Source organism: Rhinichthys klamathensis, unplaced genomic scaffold (assembly GCF_029890125.1).
Source record: "Rhinichthys klamathensis goyatoka isolate OS25496 unplaced genomic scaffold, OSU_Roscu_1.1 h1tg000181l_1, whole genome shotgun sequence".
Classification (NCBI taxonomy): Eukaryota; Metazoa; Chordata; class Actinopteri; order Cypriniformes; family Leuciscidae; genus Rhinichthys; species Rhinichthys klamathensis.
The window spans coordinates 290497-312913 of record NW_026606709.1 but is presented as its reverse complement, the minus strand read 5'-3'; the positions used below and the strand labels follow the sequence as shown (position 1 = coordinate 312913).

General features: G+C 38.0%; 3 protein-coding genes and 1 pseudogene across 4 annotated transcripts in view; 2 read left to right on the top strand and 2 right to left on the bottom strand.

Annotated features, from left to right (window-relative positions):
• Positions 1 to 765: 765 nt before the first annotated feature.
• Positions 766 to 8274, bottom strand: bbs2 (Bardet-Biedl syndrome 2). The gene is made up of 18 exons (XM_056261144.1): positions 8163 to 8274; positions 7232 to 7395; positions 5689 to 5916; positions 5388 to 5513; positions 5237 to 5299; positions 5054 to 5131; positions 4856 to 4960; positions 4655 to 4741; positions 4052 to 4187; positions 3832 to 3971; positions 3604 to 3742; positions 3012 to 3183; positions 2701 to 2830; positions 2472 to 2591; positions 2254 to 2391; positions 2060 to 2172; positions 1831 to 1979; positions 766 to 1203 (listed from the first exon to the last, which is right to left on the bottom strand). The coding sequence occupies exons 2-18, from the start codon at positions 7346 to 7348 to the stop codon at positions 1097 to 1099; spliced, it is 2148 nt and encodes a 715-aa protein (XP_056117119.1). The 5' UTR covers positions 7349 to 7395; positions 8163 to 8274; the 3' UTR covers positions 766 to 1096.
• A 2775-nt stretch (positions 8275 to 11049) lies between these two features.
• The window catches only part of mt2 (metallothionein 2), an 11697-nt gene continuing 329 nt past the window's right edge, over positions 11050 to 22417 (top strand). Inside the window, exons 1-3 of one of the 2 annotated variants that reach the window (XR_008808001.1) lie at positions 11050 to 11208; positions 11482 to 11547; positions 11636 to 11806. Coding sequence is in view for 1 of the 2 variants with exons in the window: in XM_056261158.1 (XP_056117133.1) it covers positions 11184 to 11208; positions 11482 to 11547; positions 11636 to 11727 (183 nt within the window). In the remaining variant the exon portion in view is untranslated. Of the gene's footprint in view, positions 11209 to 11481; positions 11548 to 11635; positions 12021 to 22417 lie in introns of those variants that run through there. The other variant, XM_056261158.1, reaches the window with a different exon arrangement.
• nup93 (nucleoporin 93) overlaps positions 15524 to 22417 on the top strand; it is a 23976-nt gene continuing 17082 nt past the window's right edge. Inside the window, exons 1-2 of the mRNA XM_056261142.1 lie at positions 15524 to 15732; positions 15855 to 15972. Of these exons, the coding sequence (XP_056117117.1) occupies positions 15554 to 15732; positions 15855 to 15972 (297 nt within the window). The 5' untranslated portion in view covers positions 15524 to 15553. The remainder of the gene's footprint in view (positions 15733 to 15854; positions 15973 to 22417) is intronic.
• On the bottom strand, positions 22278 to 22394 carry LOC130094878 (5S ribosomal RNA; annotated as a pseudogene).

Genomic DNA, 22417 nt, shown 5'->3' with positions numbered 1-22417 from the left:
CACTGAACAATTCGTTCGCTTAAAAAATATTCATTCAAAAACAAACGCGTCACCCCACAGGCATATAGACAAACTTGTGTAATTTAAACATTTGAAATTTAGAAATGACACTCTAAATACAATTGCATTTTGGTTGCAATATTTTAAAATGTATTAAACACTGCCTAGTGCGATTAATAATTATTACCATTCAGGATCGTTATTATGCGTCTGCATTTCAAGTTGCTTTCTTTTTAAATTACATTTTCGCGTCCAGCCTTCTTTATAACTGTCTTTCTTTGTTTCAAACATACATTTACAAAACTTACCCAGATGACGGCGTACCAGGAGAGCAATGACAAGACAGAGCAACCAGATCCAAACATCTGCTTCCACTATTAAAGCTGCTGTACGCGACTGTGGCGTGTGCATGTTTCAGAAAAAAAACTTTTCCAACTCGCTGAATTGCGCTAGGTTATTAAAGACATCTCTGTTCGCATCAATTGTGTTCGTAAGAATGTACATCAGTTACAAGCATAAGGCTTCTTGCGCATTTTTAAAGTTCTTTCATTGATCACGTGACAGCTCGAAGCTTGTTGGATGCATCGCGCGCCAGATGCCAGCGCAGCAACTCCTCGCGAGCCGGGAGCGAGGACAGGGAAGCGAGCACGCGCAAGAGAATTATGAATTCAGGAGAGTGTGTCCCATTGCCGCCCTTTTCTCTTACCATAATAGAAAATAAAACTAGATTCAACAGTTTAACTGCACAGATAGAATGAAAACAGATACATTTATATAATAATTTAATATCCTGTTTGAATACAGATAAAACCAGTCGATTTACAAACACATTGACTTGGTACATTAAATACAGTCTCTTTGGCTATCAAGTTTTGGCTAAGACTTTACAGTTACTGACAGACCAACCCAGTTACTCCTCTAAAACAAAACTGCAGCCAGTGAAGGCAGGATTCAAAATATATCCCCTCATGCAGGCCTTTTATTTCCCAGCAGGCTGCTGGGCCCTTTCCAAGCCTGTTTTGGGGGGTCTCCCCCAGGAATGTGGTCTGATCTTCCAGACTTCTGCACTTTAAGGTCATTTCGGACCAGATGTTTCTCAGGAGGAAGTAGTTCCTGCTCTCATGATCTTGAAAAGAGCATTGATGTTGTTGTTCTTGATGGCATCTCGACAGGCAGTGATAACCTGAGTTTTAGGTTTTCCCACTGAAAAGCATAATTGGAAATGAATTAATTATAATCGTGATTACCATTAATTGCAGAAAAAACAACTAATGAGCGAGCTGAGAGACCATTTAAGCTATTCGTAGTTTTTAGTCATGTGACTGCCATCTGGAAGGCAAACCATCCATAGAACTGCAGCACAATCCTGTCCATTTTCCATCCGTTTCAAACCAAATATTTAGATGACCTCTCAAAAGAAAAGATATTTGAACAAACTGCAAGTTTGGGGCACTTGTAATCCATATAAAACACTAGGCACAGTATTTCAATCACGAAAAATAGCGGGAAATTCTAAAACGCTTAATAAACTTATCAAAAGATCAAATTCAGTATACATCTCATTGATGATGCATACTATATATATAGGCAAACAAAATATGAATGCAAACATGCTACATTTCATGTTAAGTTTTTACTTGAAAAGGGTTTTATATGGGAAAACTCACTGCTTTAGTACATTAGTACTCAGTATAATCCTGGTAAAAATAACTGCCGGGCAGTGGAGGAAAATCTTGTTTTGCACTCCAGGTGGGCGTTCCTATACAGTGTGACGTCAAGTGAAAACTATGAATACTCATTAATTGTGTTTTCTTAGTAAAATCCACCCACCTCTCAATCTCCCTGCCCTTTGGATGGCCTGGTTAACTGATTTCAGCCGTGCGAGGAGGGCATTGTGATTATTAGACCTGATTTTATATTCATTAATCAAATCTCTGTTGAGGTCATACAGCTCAATGTAGCGTTTCTTCATGTTTCTCCTAAAAAACAGAATAACATTTCTGTGAGTACAAGTCTTTGGGAAAGCGAGAGGACTGATCAATCAAACTAAGCTGCTCACCAATCACCCATGAGTCTGGCATCTTCCGCCTGCACCAGCATATTTCTTACGTAGTTGGAATGATCTGCCATTGCCGCTGTGAGCTTTTGATGCACTGAGTGAAAATCATCCACCTGACACGAACATAAAAGGATGTTTGCAGCTAAAAGACTTCAAAAAATGTTTATCTTAAAGGAGATGTTGCAATTCTTAACCTCAGTGAGAGTGGTTCGTAGCTCTTTGAAGTAGACAGGGAAGTCAGCTTCAGCCTGTAAGTCTTCAATGGCCAGAAAAGAAGCAAGTGACTGGACCAGATCTCCAGCCAGATCAATGTCATCTGTTCTCAACGTGATCTGATGAGGCTGAACTAAGTTAGAGATATTTTTTTTGAGTAAGTAGCTCACAAATACTGACAAACACACAATAAAAGCACCTCTCCACTATGCTGCATATTGATTCTCAGGAGACCTCCTCCACGCAGTGCGGTGAAGGTGATGTCTGGACTGTCAATGCCCTCGGACAGCAGAAAGTTCTGGTTTAGCCACATGACTACCTGCAAACATAGATGCATGCCTCATATTTCATCAGCACTATGATATACATGGCACAATTTTTGTGACGTCATGCACTCAGTTCCATTTTGAGTGAGTGTGTCCTTGTACCCTCTGAGGTCTGTCATTGATGTTGAATGTGACTTTTCCTGTGGGTTCTGTGGCTAAGGAGTCAACGCTAAGGTCATACATCGAGAAGCGAGGCAGCTGACGTGTGATTTCAAATACGTGGAACTGTGTACTGTAAATGGGGAAAAAGAACAGAAAAATGCATCGTCATGAGATTTTTTTGAAATTCTTTCACCATATTTTTTCATAATACCTTAATTTTAAACTTAAAATAAGTAGTTGAATGAATCCTCAAAATGTGATCCAAATAATGAAGTTTGACAATCGTCATGATGATATTCACTTTTGTGTACCTTGTCTTTCCTCCCACAAAGGCTTTGATGTGAAGGTCAACTGGAATGTCTTTTGGAGGAATGATGGGGACACGGACACAGCCAGAGAGATTTTGAGCGCTAGGGTGAACCACGTGACTCTCACCTTCAAAAATCCCTTCAGCAAATATCAGCACGGCTCTAATGATTGTTTCTGAAGGAGGGCAGCAAAAAGAATATCATAATATAAAACTTCATGTTGACAGAGCCCAAAAAAACGTATATTAAGACCACAAATTGTACTAATGTGTTCCCTTGTTTTAGTAAATCATGACCATGTTAAGCTAATTTGTTTCCTTGTTTTAGTTAAACAGTGGTCACATTTTAATAATTCGTTCTAATTCATTCTAATTGTGGCTACATTGTACTAATTCATTCCTTTGTTTTAATTTAGTTAAATTGTGGCCATGATATCTTGTTTTTTCCCCCCATATGTTATACGTGGTGCTCTCTACAGGTCAAACAGCTTTTACTAATTTTAATGTGGCTTTTATGAAAGGTCTATATAATTGAACTAAAAAAAAATAGAGGTGAAAAAAAGTGTTGCAACTGAGTTAAGATGGTTTAACTGTACCATTCGGAGTGGAGATGTTGAGCTCTATGTGTGCTCTCTGGCTCTCTGTGGCTCTTCGTACAGACAAGGCTGTCTGGAGCTGCGTGTTAGCTGGAATTACACCCATCTTAAATTCCCCCTCCGAAACTCCAGGAAGAGCCTATGTCACACAAATTTCACTCATCAAAAACTGCATTGGGAACATCAACATAAATCACTAAATTTTAACTAAAGAACCGCATGCATAACCTTGGAATTTTCCTCGTAGTTTCGTAATTCCAGCATCAAGTTCTGTTTACGTTGGCTCAGCTCCCTGATCAGGTCTTGTTCTACACTTGCATCCATTAGGTTTCCCTTCATATCCTTACTGGCAGGCAGATAGCCACGTACTGTAGGATGACACATATATATGATGAGCCAATACTCAAGGGCATTTATATGCATTTATAATAAATGTCCGTCATCTCACCCTCTCCCTCCACAGAGGTGCATATAAGCTGAATCTGTCCATCCATGCGGTAGTCTCCCTCAACAACCCCAGCCACAGAGGATGAGAAGTTATCCTTGAAGATCACCTCACCAGTGCGATCACTGCGAGCATCAATCTAGACATGGAATCACAGGGAATCCTCTCTTTTTACTTGTACAGCAAAAACCTTGGTAAGTAAAATGTGAGGGTACGTTTACACGACAACGCTGTACTAAAAAAGTTTTTCCTTTGCGTTTACAGATGACAACGTTGTCAAAATGATCCCTGTTCACATGGATCTGCGAAAATGACTAAAAACGCTGTATTATGCATGCCCGGCCAGTAGTTGTCACCGGCATACAGTAATACTAAATGTAAAGAAAAGAAATACTACGCGCCTATAGACTGAACATTGTTTTCACAAATTCGCGGTATCGTTTTCAAAAACTTGCACTTTTAAACCAGCTTTCAAAACATTGCATTTTCCCCCAAAACGCTGTTGTAGTGTAAATGGATAGCCAAAACGTATACAAAAGTTTTCAGTTTTTAGTTGAAAAAGGTGTCGTGTAAACAGCCACTCAGTGTAATTTCTAAAAGACTGACCTTTCCATTGGACCACCCAGTTATGAGCTCAACAACACCATCAGCATTAAGATCAAAGGCATGGATACTCATGGCGTGATTTTTAGACTGTGAGAAAAAAAATCTAAATTATTCTTACTCATTTATGTTGATTAATGATCATTTTCCTCTAGGAAAGAAAGCTGATTCAGGTTTAATTTTGAATGGACCAAAATGCACTACCTTGATCCTCCAGTAGCGTGCAGTGCGGTCATACACTCCTACTGTGCCATTGGCCAGAGCATAACCAAACCTGCTGCCGTGCATGTGACAAAGCGATGTGACTGTCTGAAAGAAACAGAAAGCAAAAACTGTATATATAAAAAAAAGTTTCCAAAAAAAAGATGTCCAACTATCAACCAACAATGTCATAATTCATACCTCATTTTCAGCCATCTCAGTCACCAGTTCATCCTCTCTGAACACCCTGATGTCAAAGTCGTCTGAGCCAACAAGCAGCTGGAAAGATGGGATGCGTGGTCAATTTATGAAAGCAGTATTTTATAATAACTTACAAAAGTATTTTGTCATTATGACGTGAAAACAAAAAGAATAATGACTCACCTCATTCTTGCCATCTGCAGTAAAGTCACAAAGCACAAGTGATCGTACATTATCTCCAGTGACCTTTAAAAAAATAGGTATACCTATAAATATCCTTCATAGTTTTGTTTCTCAAATATATTTTGAATATAGGACGTAAAAATGATCTTACTGTCCAGAACTGGTCATTTCCCTCATAGTCAAAGCCTTGCAGAGCACAGTTTCCACCAATGATGGCAAGGGTGGACTGGATATCTCCTAGTTTTCCCAGAACAATGGCATTGGCCCCATCAGTCACCTGTTGTATAATAAGCATGTGATAAACATTTCTGTTTTACTTGGATAAGAACCATTCAACCACCTGTTATCAATGTCTTAAGAAATCCATTTTATTTTAAGAATCCATTCTTTAAAAAATTAAAAAATAAAACACTACAGCTTTATGTATACGAGACACACCATATAAACCTTACCTCCTTGTAGAAGACATCTGTGTTGTCATGCACATCATAGGCCAACAGGTTCGTTTGAGAGCCTACGAGCAGCGTGTGTCCTGTGGTGTTGGGTCCCAGAGTACCAGCCGTCAGACAGCTGACTGCCTGGTTGATATTGAGGAGTGAGATATCGGAGTCCTGGGTACTCTGACTCAGCCGGTGGGCTGCTGGCCTCTGGCCTCGAGTGTGAGGGTTGTGGATAAACACCTGGATGGGTTTAGAAGTTAAACTGGATTGCACCGTGTGTAAAAATGCAAATGGAGTTATTAGATAGTTTTTTATTTTGTTTAAAAATACACATTTGAAAATGTCCTAAAATCACTTTGTAAATTTTACATTTACAATTTATAACAATAAGTTTTTCAACAAGGCACACCATGTGTCCACATTACAACATTTTTGTGTGTTCAGTTCAGATCCTTTATTGTATAATAAATATCACAGACTTTGTAACTAAAATAGCCAATCAAATCAATCCCGCTTGTCATGAGGACCACAAGGAGCTGCTTGTGTAAATGTACAAAAAAAAAGGCTAAATAAAGATTGGCAAAGCTATGAGCACTATGAAGTCCATTGTAATACAATACAACAAACAAAGCTGGCTATGCTGCCAACCAAGCTTAGAAAAAATTCTGTCAGAGAAAAAAAAATTGCCACTTGTCAAAGAAAAAAACAAGAATGCAACTACAACAATGGCAAGAGTAGCAAAGCTCTCTCCATGAATATTCTTGAACAAAATATGTGCTTTGTACATTTTTTAATGTGCTATTGATGCCAAAGGGAAGAATAACTATTACAATGAGAAATATAATATAATAGAACATATTGTAATACAATCTAATATGATATCATTTTAATATATAATACTTTTTAATAGGGATGCACCAATAATACATTTTTTTCTGGCCGATTTGATTTTAACAAACAACTATTGGCGATTCAGATACTGACATTTGTCACTTTCTCTCTTATTTTAACTTTTGTTATAAAAATTGATTAGTCCTTATTAAAGTTACAAAAGTGTTTTAGTCAATAGTAGTGAGCGATTTTATTTGTCTTTTGTTTTATGATTAAAACACAGACAGCAGCACAGCAGGAATATTGGGCTGCTGTCACTTTAAAAGGTGCACGGATCTAATATACTGCTACACAAGCGTTTTATTTCTCAACTGTTTACATTCATTTAAGACATAACCGAGTATGTTTACAAGGATACTCGTCAAGACAGGCATTTTGATATAATTTTGTGTGAATTAGAAGTGAAAGAGAACTCAATTCGGTATTTGTGTCCAAAAGTGGCTTTTTAAAATTTTGTTTTAGCAAGTATTTTATTATTTTATCTAGAGAAAAACGCTGGATTATGCAACAGACATTATACAGCTTACAGCCTTCATGCAGTTAATTACTAAACATTTTCATGCTGTAGCTGATATGCCGATGGTTTTAAATTGATAAAAAAAAAAAAAAAATCGCCCGATACATCGGTGCATCTCTACTTTTTAATATAATACCTTTCACTTACCTTGCCTGCTTGTGTGGCTGCAGTGAGGCATGGATGTATCCCATCGTACTTTCCAATAGCAACCATTCGAGGGTTAATCTTATGGTTCAGTTTAAGGGTGAAGATGGGCACTAACATGGTAGAAGAGCTCAACAGCAAAATCAGATGTTACCAATGCAAACTTCCTGTGAAAATACCACAAACAGATGTTAAAACAATGACTCTGTAAACATTCACAAGAATCTCCTACATGATCGCAAGTCAATGAAGCATTATTGTGAAATATATATATATATATACACAATACACACATATATATATATAACATAGTTTACTCAGTTTTGTATACATTTTCCGGTTTTGATATTTGTAAATGTTTAAAATCTACAGCTCAAAATTGTTATGTCGGTATTGTCACTGTCAAATAAACAAAACATTTACATAATTAGAACTAGTATAAATGAAATGAAAAGGCTATTTTGGGTAAAGGGGAAATTATCCAACAAGAGACTATTCAGGCTTTAGCCCATCTAACTACCCCTTCTCTCTGGGTAATAGAATAAACAGCTTACTGTGCTTCTCGCCCGATGGGGCTTCCGTTGCCTAGCAACAGTGGGCAGCTTGTCACGGCATTACCAAGCCACTTTTGCTAGCATGCTATTCTGCTAATCCTTTTAGTGTACACGTCTGCACACTATGTTTTAAAAAAAAGGTTTTACTTTGTGCTTCTATTTTATTATATGAATTATGCGACGCCATTTTCATTCAAAACATGCTATCGATATATTAGCCAGATCTAGGCAACTCAGTGCCCTGGCTAGGGGTGCTGCTAACTCTACGTAGCTAATTAGCAGAAACCCTTCATACTGTGCTTGGAGATGATCATCTGTGCATAATTATATTCCCTTTACAGCAATAAACCTATGAGTTACATTAAATGGAAGTGTCTTACCGCAGCCGCTAGCTTGTTCGCTGCCAGGTGTTGTATTCTGCTATTACTGACAGGACAAACTGATGCCCATAACTTGAAGAGGATTGTTTCCAGCAGGATGTGCAGTGAGCACGCGCAGGGGTCCTGTTAACAGAAAGGCCATAATAAAAGTTGGCAGTTTGGCATCAAGCATAACTACTACTTGAATAATGTTTGTAATTATAATGTTGGAAAAAACTCGGCACACCACGGGTCCAACAATGAATTTGTTCGCACACTCTAAAAAACTTTACTATGACTTACTCAATTTTTTTGGTAAAACATTTTTACACTTAAAAAATATTGATTACATTTTAAAGCAGTGAAATCTATTACATACACTGTATGAATTGAGTAAATGTAAGTAAAAAAAATAAGTAGATCTGAGTAACTGCATTTGGTACAAATAAAATTGAGCAGAAATAATTGGGGTTGTTTAAAAACAACAATATAAACAATATTATTGAAAAACAAATCTATGTATTATTAACATTTTAATCTAGGCGATTTCTGTATGGGTTATGGGGGGCATGGCCGTAGCCAGCTATGAGGTCACCGAGGTCCGGACCTCGGTCATTTTTTTTACATTCAAAAATAAAATGTCAAGCTCTCTGAATGATTAATTAGCAGTGTTTAAACCACCTCATATGAGTGTTTGCAATTCATGTTGCTGCGAGAAGCTGGCGCAGTGAACTGAACGGGGCTTGAGAGCGCGTTGTGAACGCGGGTGCAGCCTCCGTGTTGCCAGATCCACCTAATAGAAAGGTGGCAGTAGTCACCTGTTTTTCTGATTTAATGTGACACTTTAGGAAGTTATTAATGTGGGAAGGTTTAGTGATATATTAACCTTATTTCCAAAACACAAGCTTTGAACTTATTTCGGATTATTATTATTATTTTGTTTTGCTTGTTTTTCGTAGCAATATCTGGCAACATTTAACTGTCGGCATTAATACATTTAAAAAAAAAGAAGCTTATAGACAAACTGTAATTGCATAAAGCTACCACATTCGGTAAGACAAACGCAATGACAATCGATTATCTGTAAGAAATGTATAACACTATCAAAAACAATAGCATAAAACAGATCTGTATGTTAGCCTACAGAATGAAATTTGCCAAATAACTTACTGGCCAGCTGGAAGACGGCTCATGCTGTTTAGTTAACCTTTCACAAAGCCATCATAAAAACATTAATTAAAGCAGTGTTTCTCAACTAGCAATCTATTCAGTCAGCATATTTGTGTTTGATCTGTGTGAATTTCGTCCGAATTTGACGAGTGATTAAAAGATGGCTAATTCGTAACAGTTCGTACGACCTCACTCGTACGAATTAGTACGATTTTTGCTAAAACGTACATATTTGACGAGTTGCCCAATTCGTATGAATTCGTACGAATGACCCTGACCCCGCCCCTAAACCTACCCATCACGTGGGTTTAGACAAATCGTACAAATTCGTACGAATGAGGTCGTACGAATTCGTACGAATTAGCCATCTTTTAATCACTCGTCAAATTCGGACGAATTGGTCGTGAGATTGCGTTGAACTTGCTAGACCTACTTTTTCTTTGCACAAAACTCTCCAGAAAGTGCCATTTTGGTTTATTTTTCACACAAAAAATCCCGGGGGGGCAAACCCTCGGACCCCCCTAGTGAGAGACTACCCCACACATAATTAAATCCAAATTTAACCCCTGTATATATATATATATATATATATATATATGCCAAATTCCATAAAAAAAAAGGGTCACAGCTTAATGTCCATTGGGAAATGTGGTTCCAATGGCCAAACCATTATTATAGCAAAATTCTTTACACAACACCCCGGACCTCACTAATTTTCAAACCCTGGTTACGGCCTTGATGGGGGGCACTGCCCGTAAGGGCCCCACATAAAAATGTTGGCTGGGAAGTCAGGGCAGTGGAGTCACTTCAAATATAGCATATGCCACTAACATGACAGATTATTCACAGAAGACGTGCACTTGTTGAGTGACGTGCGTTAATGTGCGTTTTTCTTTTTTGGCATTTTAATGATTTCTTCACTTTAAATGATTTCTTCAATGACTCTTCACCCCCAAAATTCAAAGACACTCTGCACTCGTTACATCAATTCAGTTGTAATGAATAATTGGTAATGGAAAAATACTCCGGCCAGCAGCAAGAGAGTAAACGAGTGCAAATCAATTCTTCTGTTTACTGAGGTTTCGGCCGCATCTCCGCCGAGTGCAGACAGAGGGAGCACGTGCTGAGGCGGTCACGCACACGCACGCAGTTTGTTTCAATAGTGCCGTGTGCAGAGAGAGAGGACAAACTGTTGACAAACAATTATGGGAGAGAATAAAGCTTTCATAAAATCAAAAATTGCCTCTAGGCGATCGTCTTCTGTGTCTTTAATGTAATCTATGGGCCAATATCTGCTTAAGTTAGGCATAGCCTAAAACTTATTTAGACTCTTACGTGTTTACTTTAATATTTAAAGGAGTATTACTTTGCCTTTCTCACAGAAATCTAAAACCATTAAAGAAGCACTGGGCAAGTATGACAAAGTATGGTCTTTTATAGACCTTTGATTCTAACAAACTACTTTGTGTTATCAAACATGAAGGTCTTTCCATCTCCCAAAACGAAAATAACAAACAAAAGCATCGAATTATAAAATCACGTAAACAAACACCAATCAACATTCAGCCAGTGGAGTGGATTGGTAGTTATATAATCGTAAAAACAACACATTGATGTGACAGGGTGGAAATGATGACTCCTGAGTCCTGATTGTTTGATAGTTTGCACCCAGTGTGATTAATGATGAATGACCGTGCGCACTTGTGCAGGCTGAAGCGGGCGGGCTTTTGCACTCGGTGTGTTCGGTCAGGGCTGTATAAAAGCAGCGCGCGATCAGTTCTCTGGCACCTTCTACATCAACTCATTCACTAACCGAGTGAAGCGATACTTCCAAAGGACTTTCGGGCTCTTTAAAGATACTCTTGAGGAAAAATGGATCCTTGTGATTGCGCCAAGAGTAAGTGTTTTAGCCATTTATTTTACAATTATGTTGAATTTAGTTTTGGAATCAAGTTACTATATACTTGCAGGTGTCCTGGCGTCTCATTTTACCTGTCAGGTTGTTTTACCAGGACTTGTTTAACTTTAAAATATTTGTATTGTTTTAAGGATATAGGGATAGGTGGACTTTAATAAAGCCTCAAACCACATGAAAATTATGCTGGTAGCAGTCTGATTGTAGTTTTAGTTCTATTGGATTGGTTTAATGGAAGTATCAATGTTTTTGTAGCTGGAACTTGCAACTGTGGTGCCACCTGCAAGTGCACTAACTGCCAGTGTACAACCTGCAAGAAGAGTAAGTGAACTTCGAAACTGTTTTTCGAAAGGTTTTTTTTGTGTTTCTCTCTGAGGTGGCTAAACTTATTTCTCTTCTGTTGTCACAGGTTGCTGTCCCTGCTGCCCATCTGGTTGCAGCAAATGTGCCTCTGGATGTGTCTGTAAGGGCAATTCTTGCGGCTCCAGCTGCTGTCAATGAGGAGGTCAACGTGATGTTTTGCTACAACAATGTGAATTTGTTCATCTGTATTTGTCATTGTTTTGCATCGCATAATGTTGTCTTTCTATGAAATAAATGACCTCCCAGTTGTTCTCCAAATCTGACTGTTTAATGTTGTGGAATCATTTAACAAAGGCTATAGAGGGAAACCAATGCACTGATTTGTACTGCTACAAATAAGACCATCACAAGATGTTAGTTCTTTATAAATAGACATTTGTAAGTCTTTCTGCCATGTACCTTGTCTACAATATATCAATGTCAGCAGTTAATGGTGTGTGTGGCTTTATTTCATACCTCTTTTGTTTTCGTGAACTCTAATATAGCCTACATTATGCACCTTAACTTATCATATAATGAGGTTGGCTCTTGACCTGCTATTCAAGTGCTATATTGGTAATGCAAGTTTTAGGATACATAAGATGGCAGCAGGGGCGGATCTAGAAAAATATTTGTGGGGTGGCAAGAGGGGGGCAGGAATTTTTGAGGGGTGGCAACATGGCAGACGTATATTTACTGAATTTAATCACAGTTAACACAGTTTGATGAGAAATCGTATGTATACACACTACAAATGGGCATTATTTGTATCTGTTTTGTGGGTGGGGGGGGGGCTGGACTGGGACAAAAAATCGGCCCGGGCATTTTGGCCCAGACTGGCCCATTACATATAATCATAAACACAACCGAACTTTGCACTCCCTTGAATATGTATACCAACTCCTATAAAAACCACTGAGTAAGAGTTAACAGATGAAATAACTACTAAGTTGAACTATACTCCACAGTGATGAATCCTAAAACAAGCTATAAGCTGCATTGGGATAGCAATACCGGTTCGGGGGCATGCTCCCCCGTAAGAAAATGTTGTGCTTTTTAATGTTAAATTCATCAATCTGGTGCACTTTGAGAGTTCAAAATAAAGAGCTCCAACCCATATTCAGTGTGCAAATTGAACAAAGAAAAACTCAAAACTCTTTTTAGTTGTGATATAGTGTCTGTCTACATTACACTACTATATAATAATAGTTATATTATAATATTATGGCCAGTCCAGCCCTGTGTGAGTATAAAGGCAGGGGTGCGTTTAACTTTTGGAGCCAAGGTGTGCCGACCTTTTTTCCCTTTTTTATATATTATGTTGTTGAGCACCCAACAAGAATCAATTATATCATTTAAATACTACTAAGATCCATATTACTATCACACGAGCCAATGGCAATTAAATGCACGGATGCATAACGTTAGTCAGATTAATGAATGAAATACAACTGTTCACGAACAGAAGATTGTATTGGACTCGTGCTGCATACATACGCAATGACAATTATGCCTACTGTAAATATAGAGTTACAACTACGATTAGAGTTGTTAAATAAAATACCCTGTGAACATTCACACATTTGCTTTATGATAGGCTAAAATTTATCTCCATAAATAGTAAATAATATTTTCTTAATTCTGCGCATGTTTTTTTACTTACTTACATCAATTGCTCGATCAATATTATTATCACATATTTTACATTTATATTTGTAACTGTACACAAACAACTTAATATAGCTAAGTTTGTGTATATTTTACACGTAGTAAAATACTGTAGGCTACTGCTTATAAATACCAGACAGATAATGATATATGAAACAGATGTTCTTTACTCATCTCACTTGCACAAAATAAATGCAGTAATATAAAGCATAGAAACGCACAGGTGAAATACACTGAAAATGATATGCATTTAAAAATTTGGTCGGGTTGAAAACTTATCTCTCTGGTAATGGAACTCGGTCGCTGTTGTCTCTTGCTCTCGCTGTCTCCCGCTCTCGCGGTCAGATCACCAGAAGTTTTCGCCGGAAGTATTTGCCCACACAATAAAGTACGAACGTCAACGGTCGTCATATTATGCACGGAGCGAATTCACTGCAGTCGGACATTGGAGATTCGCGTTCGTAAATTGTCAAATTGGCCATAACTTTTAATTCGTTGCTGCCAACTGGGGTGGCAGCAGGGGTGGCAAGGCTTTCTTTTAGGGTGGCATTTGCCACCCTATGCCACCCCGGTAGATCCGCCCCTGGATGGCAGTGCAATCATTAAGACCCACCCACTGTTAATTTTGCTAACACTTTATTTTGATGGTCCCTTTTACACATTCTGTATAGGTAACTTTGCAACTACCAGTCAACTTATTCTCAGAGTAATATCTCTTAACTCTTTATTGTGATGGTCCTCCAACAGACACTGAAGTAACTTTTACAAGTGCATGTCAATTTATTTGAACCAACCAGTTTACTTAACACTCTTAGTAAGACTACTAACACCAATTTAGTAGACCTGTAGTGTAGGTGCAATGTTACTTAGTCAACAGAATGTGTCAAAGGGACCATCAAAAAGTGAAACCAAAATTTCTGGTGTTAAATATGGCATGTGTGAGCACATCTCTCTTGGAAGCTGATAACTGCAGGAGGCCTAACTTAAAGCTGACATTGTTTGAATGAATCATTGCTCTGTTAGGGTTGTTCAAAGAGCATATCTGGGAAAATAGTCACCATAGTGAAGAGGAAAAAATAATTGGTTTTCAATTGTTGGGTTAAAGCAAAACAAAAAGTTTTCCAAGGTGGGAAATTACCTTTTTATTTTATATGCCAAAGGCTGTTTATCCGAGCATACTCTGTATTTTGGCACACATTCATTTGTCACTTGGTAGGTGTAGGTAGTTAAATGAGGCAGATGCCAACATGAACAAGTTGCATGTTTTACCCTCATGGTGTAATTAAGGACTTAATATGAATTTAATATTACTGTAATTTAGTATTATTAATTATGTTGTACAAATATAATTTATTTTATATATTATATAAAGTTTATATTATTATTAAAATATGATACTATTATTGTACAATGTTACTACCATGATTTTTAGACATCATATAGGCTTACCAAACATGATATATCAAGTATATCGGACACCGCTGTATCTTCACCGTCATGTTTGAGTCAAATGGATTTCCAAGTAATCTTACAGAAAATGTGCATGACTTGATCTCGCCGATATTACGTATTGTAATTTGTAAACAGAATCATCTGAATAAAGTTCTATCGAGGCTCTAGTCGCGGGTGTTTGTGGGAAAAAACGGTTTGAACCAATCAGCGCTCGTTCTCACAGGAACCCGGGAGTTCACGAGGGGGATGTGTTTAGCATAGCAGCTAAAGTGAAGTCATTCTATTATAGCCGCTATAAGAATACACATTCTGCGAGGTGGGTTGTTACATATGCGTTAACTAATTAACTATTTAGTTAATTGTAGTCGCATTTGACAGGTGTCTGTTTGGGACACGTTTACCGACAGCACCTCATGTCAAGTTAGCTTCCTAGCAAGTGACAGTCTTTTCTATTGACTACAGTTATTACACAAGCTAAACAACCATGACACTCATTCAATGTAGTACTAATATTGTGTTACTTATTATCTATCTATATATATTTACATATGATGAATATTCGTCCCAGTTATGCTAAAAGAATAAATGCGAATGTATGTATATCATGTCACTGACTTACCTAAGTAATCATGAAAATTATATATATTTTCAACCTAAATCCCACAGTTACTATTGTAAAATCATGATAAATTGACATGGAGTCTCTTTCAAACTGTAGGGTTAGCAATGTAAAAAGCTTTCAGATCTGATAATCTGCTGGGTGTTACTGTGGTAACTGATATACTGAATACAAATGATGTGCATATCGCCATGTGTAACAGGCATACTGCTCTTGTTTTGCTGTCAAGTGGAACGGGTGCTGGAAATGGATACTGAGGGCTTCGGGGAACTCCTGCAGCAGGCAGAACAGCTTGCAGCAGAGACTGAGGCCGTGTCCGAGTTGCCCCATGTCGAGCGAAACCTACAGGAGATCCAGCAGGCAGGAGAGCGACTACGGTCCCGCACTCTCACCAGAACCTCTCAAGACACAGCTGATGTAAAAGCGTGAGTTTTCAGTTTGATGTGTTTATATGAATTGGCATGACTTTTAAATGCATTTGAAGTAATAACAAAAAAAAAAGCATGCTCTTTAAAATGGTGTCATAATGTTTTTTTTTTTACTTCAGCTCCATCCTCCTGGGCTCTCGTGGTCTTGACATCTTCCATATCTCCCAGCGTCTTGAAAGTCTCAGTGCAGCCACTACATTTGAGCCTCTTGAGCCAGTCAAGGACACAGATATTCAGGTTAGTAAGTGTTTTTGGGTGGGGGGTTGTGTTCATAGTTGCGTTTATACTTTATACCTCACCATTGCATCACATGAGATGCAGCTGTGTTGTGTCATATATTTAGCTACTGCTTACATTTTTTACACTGTAGCATTTGTTGTTATCAAAGTGCTCTAATTTTCTGGATGTACACTACAGTTTAAAATAATTTATATACACTAAGTTCTAAAGTTTGGGGTCGGTAAGATTTTTAAAGGCTTTTTAAAGAAGTCTCTTATGCTCACCAAGGCTGCATTTAGTAAAACAATATATAACAAACAGCATTATATTATATAACAATATTGTAAAATAGTATTACAATTTAAAAATGTTTTTGTAATTGAATACTTTAAAATATTCACATCACTCTAATATGCTGATTTGCTTAATTTGAATTTAAGTTGATCTGCTTAAAGGCGCAATATCTAAGATTTTTAGATTAAAATATCCAAAAACCACTAGAACAATGTTATATTTTGTTGACTTGTGTACTTACAGTATTCCAAACGTTTCCAACAATGTATAGCTCAACACGGTTAGTCTTATTGTTTGAATCACTTTTTTTCTTTATTTACCTAGAATAGCCTACAATGTTTGTACCATGCCTCAGAGACAACACTATTTTGTCAAGTGGCTAACAAGGCATAATCATAGAGAGCTTTCTCATGCTTATGCTGAAAACAATCCTACTAAATACATTTGAGAGTGTTGAAAGTTATATTATAATGCCTTCGCTCGATGGCTGCTATGAGACACTTGGTGCACTTTGCAGTAATCTAGATCGATATTAGAATATCATATTAATAAAAACTGGATGACTTGTGTTGCTAAATGACATGTTAATTTTAAAATATAATGTGTGATGGATAATAAAAGCACCGCTGGACTCAATACCGGTTTGTATCGCAGGTCTCTCTCATTAGCATTCGCTCCAGCCCTGCTTCATACCACAGTAACGATAATAAAACTTTAATACATTAGCTCATCCACAAACATGATTCCTGCCCGAGTCCGTTGGATTCCTTTCCATCGGTGACGGTGAACTCCCATGAATCCACGCTCATTCACAGCATCAAGCTACGCCTTTGTTTTGAATAAGTGACCTCTAGCGGCCTAAATTAGATGTTGTGCCTTTAAGTTGCATTTCTTATGATTATCAATGTTTAAAACAGTGCTGCCTTAATATTTTTGTGGAAACCACGATCATTTTTTTCCAAGATTCTTTGAAGAATAGAAAGTTCAAAAGAAAAGCATTAAGAGCAGCAAATAAGTGGAAACCAGCTGTTTCATAAAATTCCCTTGCAAAGTAGTTTGCTTGAATATTGTGTTGTGATGGAGTTTTTCCAAAGATTTAGTGGTGTGTTTTTTTTTTTTACATAGAAAACCAAGTTACTTTCTTTCGATATGGTAGTGTAGCATTTCTCGTTTTATATTCTATATTTTATAGTCTGAGTCATTGTCCTCCTTTTTCTCATTTTAAAACATGTATGGGCAGTAAAATCAAGCTTTACACCACAATTTGATACAAGTTTGCTTGTCATATACATGGACATATACACTCACCGGCCACTTTATTAGGTACACCTGTCCAACTGCTCGTTAACACTTAATTTCTAAGCAGCCAATCACATGGCGGCAACTCAGTGCATTTAGGCATGTAGACATGGTCAAGACAATCTCCTGCAGTTCAAACCGAGCATCAGTATGGGGAAGAAAGTTGATTTGAGTGACTTTGAACGTGGCATGATTGTTGGTGCCAGAAGGGCTGGTCTGAGTATTTCAGAAACTGCTAATTTACTGGGATTTTCACGCACAACCATCTCTAGGGTTTACAGAGAATGGTCCGAAAAAGAAAAAACATCCAGTGAGCGGCAGTTCTGTGGGCGGAAATGCCTTGTTGATGCCAGAGGTCAGAGGAGAATGGCCAGACTGGTTCGAGCTGATAGAAGGGCAACAGTGACTGAAATAACCACTCGTTACAACCGAGGTATGCAGCAAAGCATTTGTGAAGCCACAACACGCACAACCTTGAGGCGGATGGGCTACAACAGCAGAAGACTCCACCGGGTACCACTCATCTCCACTACAAATAGGAAAAAGAGGCTACAATTTGCAAGAGCTCACCAAAATTGAACAGTTGAAGACTGGAAAAATGTTGCCTGGTCTGATGAGTCTCGATTTCTGTTGAGACATTCAGATGTTAGAGTCAGAATTTGGCGTAAACAGAATGAGAACATGGAACCATCATGCCTTGTTACCACTGTGCAGGCTGGTGGTGGTGGTGTAGTGGTGTGGGGGATGTTTTCCTGGCACACTTTAGGCCCCTTAGTGCCAATTGGGCATCGTTTAAATGCCACGGCCTACCTGAGCATTGTTTCTGACCATGTCCATCCCTTTATGGCCACCATGTACCCATCCTCTGATGGCTACTTCCACCATGTCACAAAGCTCTAATCATTTCAAATTGGTTTCTTGAACATGACAATGAGTTCACTGTACTAAAATGGCCTCCACAGTCACCAGATCTCAACCCAATAGAGCATCTTTGGGATGTGGTGGAACGGGAGATTCGCATCATGGATGTGCAGCCGACAAATCTGCGGCAACTGTGTGATGCCATCATGTCAATATGGACCAAACTCCCTGAGGAATGCTTCCAGCACCTTGTTGAATCTATGCCACGAAGAATTGAGGCAGTTCTGAAGGCAAAAGGGGGTCCAACCCGTTACTAGCATGGGGTACCTAATAAAGTGGCCGGTGAGTGTACATATCATGACTAAATTGCTAGCCTGGTCTGATAATACGTTTTTTAAAATATATTTTAGTAAGTTGTACTCATTTCTGTGCTGTAGTGTCTAAGTTAAAGCTGCAGTCCGTAGCTTTTCCTCTTTGTCGCCATATCTCTGTTCGAAATCTGTAACTGCAGTGATTCGCGGAATTATCATCTTTACGTGGGTTGTAAATCGGCATGAAACAGCGCGGATGAACACAGTGCTTTGAGGCGAGTGCTGCTGTCAGTCACCACGCTGTGTGGATACTGTCATACAGAATCACAGATTCACTTTTTGAAAGTTTGACCAACATAAGAATTTTCATAAGAAAATGTCTTCTGAACAAGTAAGTAACATCCATTTTTGTTCTGACCAACTAAGGGGGAAAAAGCATTCGACATGATAAGCTTCGTTAGATTTAATCAACGCGATTTACAGCAACCGTGCAAATTATAGCCTACTTTGTTCTCAAATTGTTCATGTTAACAACATCACATCAGCATTGCGTGACTAATGTTAAATTTAATGTGTTTTAATGGTTACCTGTGTAGTTCAGAATTCATATTCTCCATAATAGCAAAACGAGAAAGGCACAACAAAGGAAACTCCATAACTGTGTGAATTAAGAAAACGTACTGTTACACGATTGAACTATTGAAATGTCTTACTTGTTCAGCAGAAAAAAGCCGTCTCTTCTTCCGTTTTGAACCCCTTCAAAACACGGAGTTCACGCACTTTTCAAAAGCCCCGCCGATGTTTAAATCCTTGTGTTCGCATGAGACGGTTTCTTTCTCTTTCTCTAGCCACCTTAAATCCGAAGTACGAAGTCTTTTGGGTTTTATAACTGCTGAATCTCCAGTTGACACTGATTGTTGTTTGGATCTTTCTGGATGCCATAAGTTTAATTATGTAAAGTGCTGCGAGAAAAGCCTATACATCTAAACATCTCGTCACGCGCAGTATAGCCGGCTAGCCGAAACTCCTTCTTTATGTGTACGGGTGTGACGTAATGACGCAAAGACATGCTCGAATTTCCCGCGGAAACCCACCAGTACCACTGGAATTAAAATCATTATTACAAGCTAACCGTTTTGAATCTAGCTATGGCAAGCAGATAGTTTTGACCACTGGCAGAATAAGTTTTTTTTAATATAATTATTTTGGATTATTTTTAACTTAAAAAAGCTACGGACTGCAGCTTTAAACTTAATCAGATACCTAGCCTAGTTGATTTGGCTTTTAAAGGTGCTTTCAGATGCATTTTTTTAAACTTCAGTCTGTAATTGTTAATGTAATATATGTTCCCTTTATTTTAAGTCGCTTCAATTTGAAGCCATCTGCTGTGCATGTAAAGGATTCTATTTTTTTTTTTAAAGAGATCATAATATCAAAAAATGATTTAGCTTGTCAGTTACAACAAACATTTTTAAATGTAATTTTTCTAAATTAATGCTAATTGTATGCATGAGATGGTTTGATTTTTATTGCCAGCAATTTTATGTGTAACTTAACATGCATTACAGACTTCATTGTCACATAGTCTTTCAGAAATCATTCTAACAGGCCGATGCTGATTTGGTGCTCAAGAAGCATTTTCTCATTATTATCAGTATTAAAAACAGTTGTACTGCTTAATTTTTTTGTGGAAACCATGATACTTTTCTTTTATGTTGATGATTCTTTTATGAATAGAAAGTTCCAAAGAACAGCATATATTTTAAATAGAATTTTCTTTTAACATTATAAATGTCTTTACTGTCACTTTGTGATTAATTGACTGCATACTTGCTGAACAGAAGTATTCAATTCTTTAAAAAAAAAAAACTTACTGTCCTGAAATGTTTTTGTTGGTAGTGTTTGGTTTTTGTTATTGTTTCCCTGTTAATGATGTACTCTGCATCGACTAAGGGTAATAATTTGATGAGACATTCTGCATCACTGCCTCAGTAGAAGCCAAATAAACATTTAAACAATCTCCACACTTAGCCCATTTATAATTAGCACTATGCTGTTTCTTTTAGAGCTTGAGAGACAGACAGGATGGGTCTAATAGGTCTCAGACAGTCCATGTGTATGCGTCTATCTTCATGGCAACAGGTTTCCTGCTATTCATGTTTTTGTACATTATCATTGCTCCTTAGTGCAGCTTTTCTTGTGTGTGTACCATACCCCATGCATTTCCCTGTTTATTTTGATTTGGGAAGTTGTGGGTGGTAACTTTTAGGAATTATATAGTTCATGCTGTGTGAATTGATTATATGTGTTGTGTTGTGTTTGCTAAGTCGTGACTTTGCTGTAGCAATGAGTTACAATTGAATTCAGCTGCATCTGTAAGTGTAAGACAGTCGTGATGACCAAGAGTCATGACGTGGCAAAACTTGAGTCAGGCAATGCATTGTGTAATTCTTTAAACCTTTTACAAACAAACATTGAAATTACACAGCCAAGAGCATTACATTTTAAGAAAGAGTTTAAACTCTAGTTTAAATAGAGTTTTTGCTGACTGCTGCCTTCGTAAATCAAAAGAAATAAATGTCAAAACGGATTTTAAAAAAAAACTTAAATGTTTATTACTTCATGAAACTTAACAGTGGTTACTACGCCCCCCTGTGGATGCTGTTGATACCAGAGGATTATTCAATTCATGCATATTTCCAATCCCTGTTTGTTATTCTGTTCTGGTACACAAAGCACCTGAAGACAAATAGAGCATGTGGGTTCAGAAAGGGACAGAAGGGTGATGTTAATGGTGACCGCATTGTGATGCTACAGGTTTAGTGAATTATAGTGAGCTCACTAGAGCCAGGAATCAGCAGTCAAGTCAACACTGAGCTGGCAAACCGCATGAAATTAAAGTTGGAGACTTCTTTGTGGCTTTTGTCCATATCTGCACACCTCATAGCATTGTGAGCTACTAAGCTTAAATTAGTCTGTTTGGTGGGATTTTACTGCATACGTGGAAAATGTTTGTACTTTTCCAGTGTGTATACATTTAATGCTGAAAACCAGTGACCTAAATGTATTTACACAAAATCACAGGAAGTAATATATCATCACATACTTGAATGTTGAAGTGGATTTGGGATAAACTAAAGCCTGATGGCGTAAATGCTCTTGTCATGCCATTTCTTGGGGCTTCATCCATCATCAAATAATAATAATTCATAATTCATTACATTTTATATAGCCTAGCGCTTTTCTTGGCACTCAAAGCGCTTTACATAGAAGGGGGAATCTCCACAACCACCACCAATGTGCAGCAGCATCACTTCACCTGGATGATGCGACGGCAGCCATATTGCGCAAGAACGCCCACCACACACCAGATTATTGGTGAAAAGGAGACAGAGTGATGAAGCCAATTAGTATGTATATATATATATATATATATATATATATGGGGATGATTAGGAGGCCACTTGTTACAGTATAGTGTCCCCATCACTGTACTGGGGCGTTAGGTCCCACACAGACCACAGGGTGAGCGCCCCCTGCTGGCCTCACTAACACCTCTTCCAGCAGCAACCTGGTTTTCCCAGGAGGTCTCCCATCCAGGTACTAACCAGGCTCAGCCCTGCTTAGCTTCAGTGAGCAACTAGTCTTGGGCTACAGGGTGACATGGCTGCTGGCTATATAAGATCATGACTAACATT

Excerpts from the sequence above, each read along its gene's own strand:
- bbs2 (XM_056261144.1), bottom strand. The coding sequence starts at position 7,348 with ATGTTAGTGCCCATCTTCACCCTTAAACTGAACCATAAGATTAACCCT. Across the intron at positions 3,743-3,831 it reads ACTACGAGGAAAATTCCAAG|GCTCTTCCTGGAGTTTCGGA; the intron begins GTTATGCATGCG and ends TGTGTGACATAG. Across the intron at positions 2,592-2,700 it reads TCAATGACAGACCTCAGAGG|GTAGTCATGTGGCTAAACCA; the intron begins GTACAAGGACAC and ends CTATGTTTGCAG.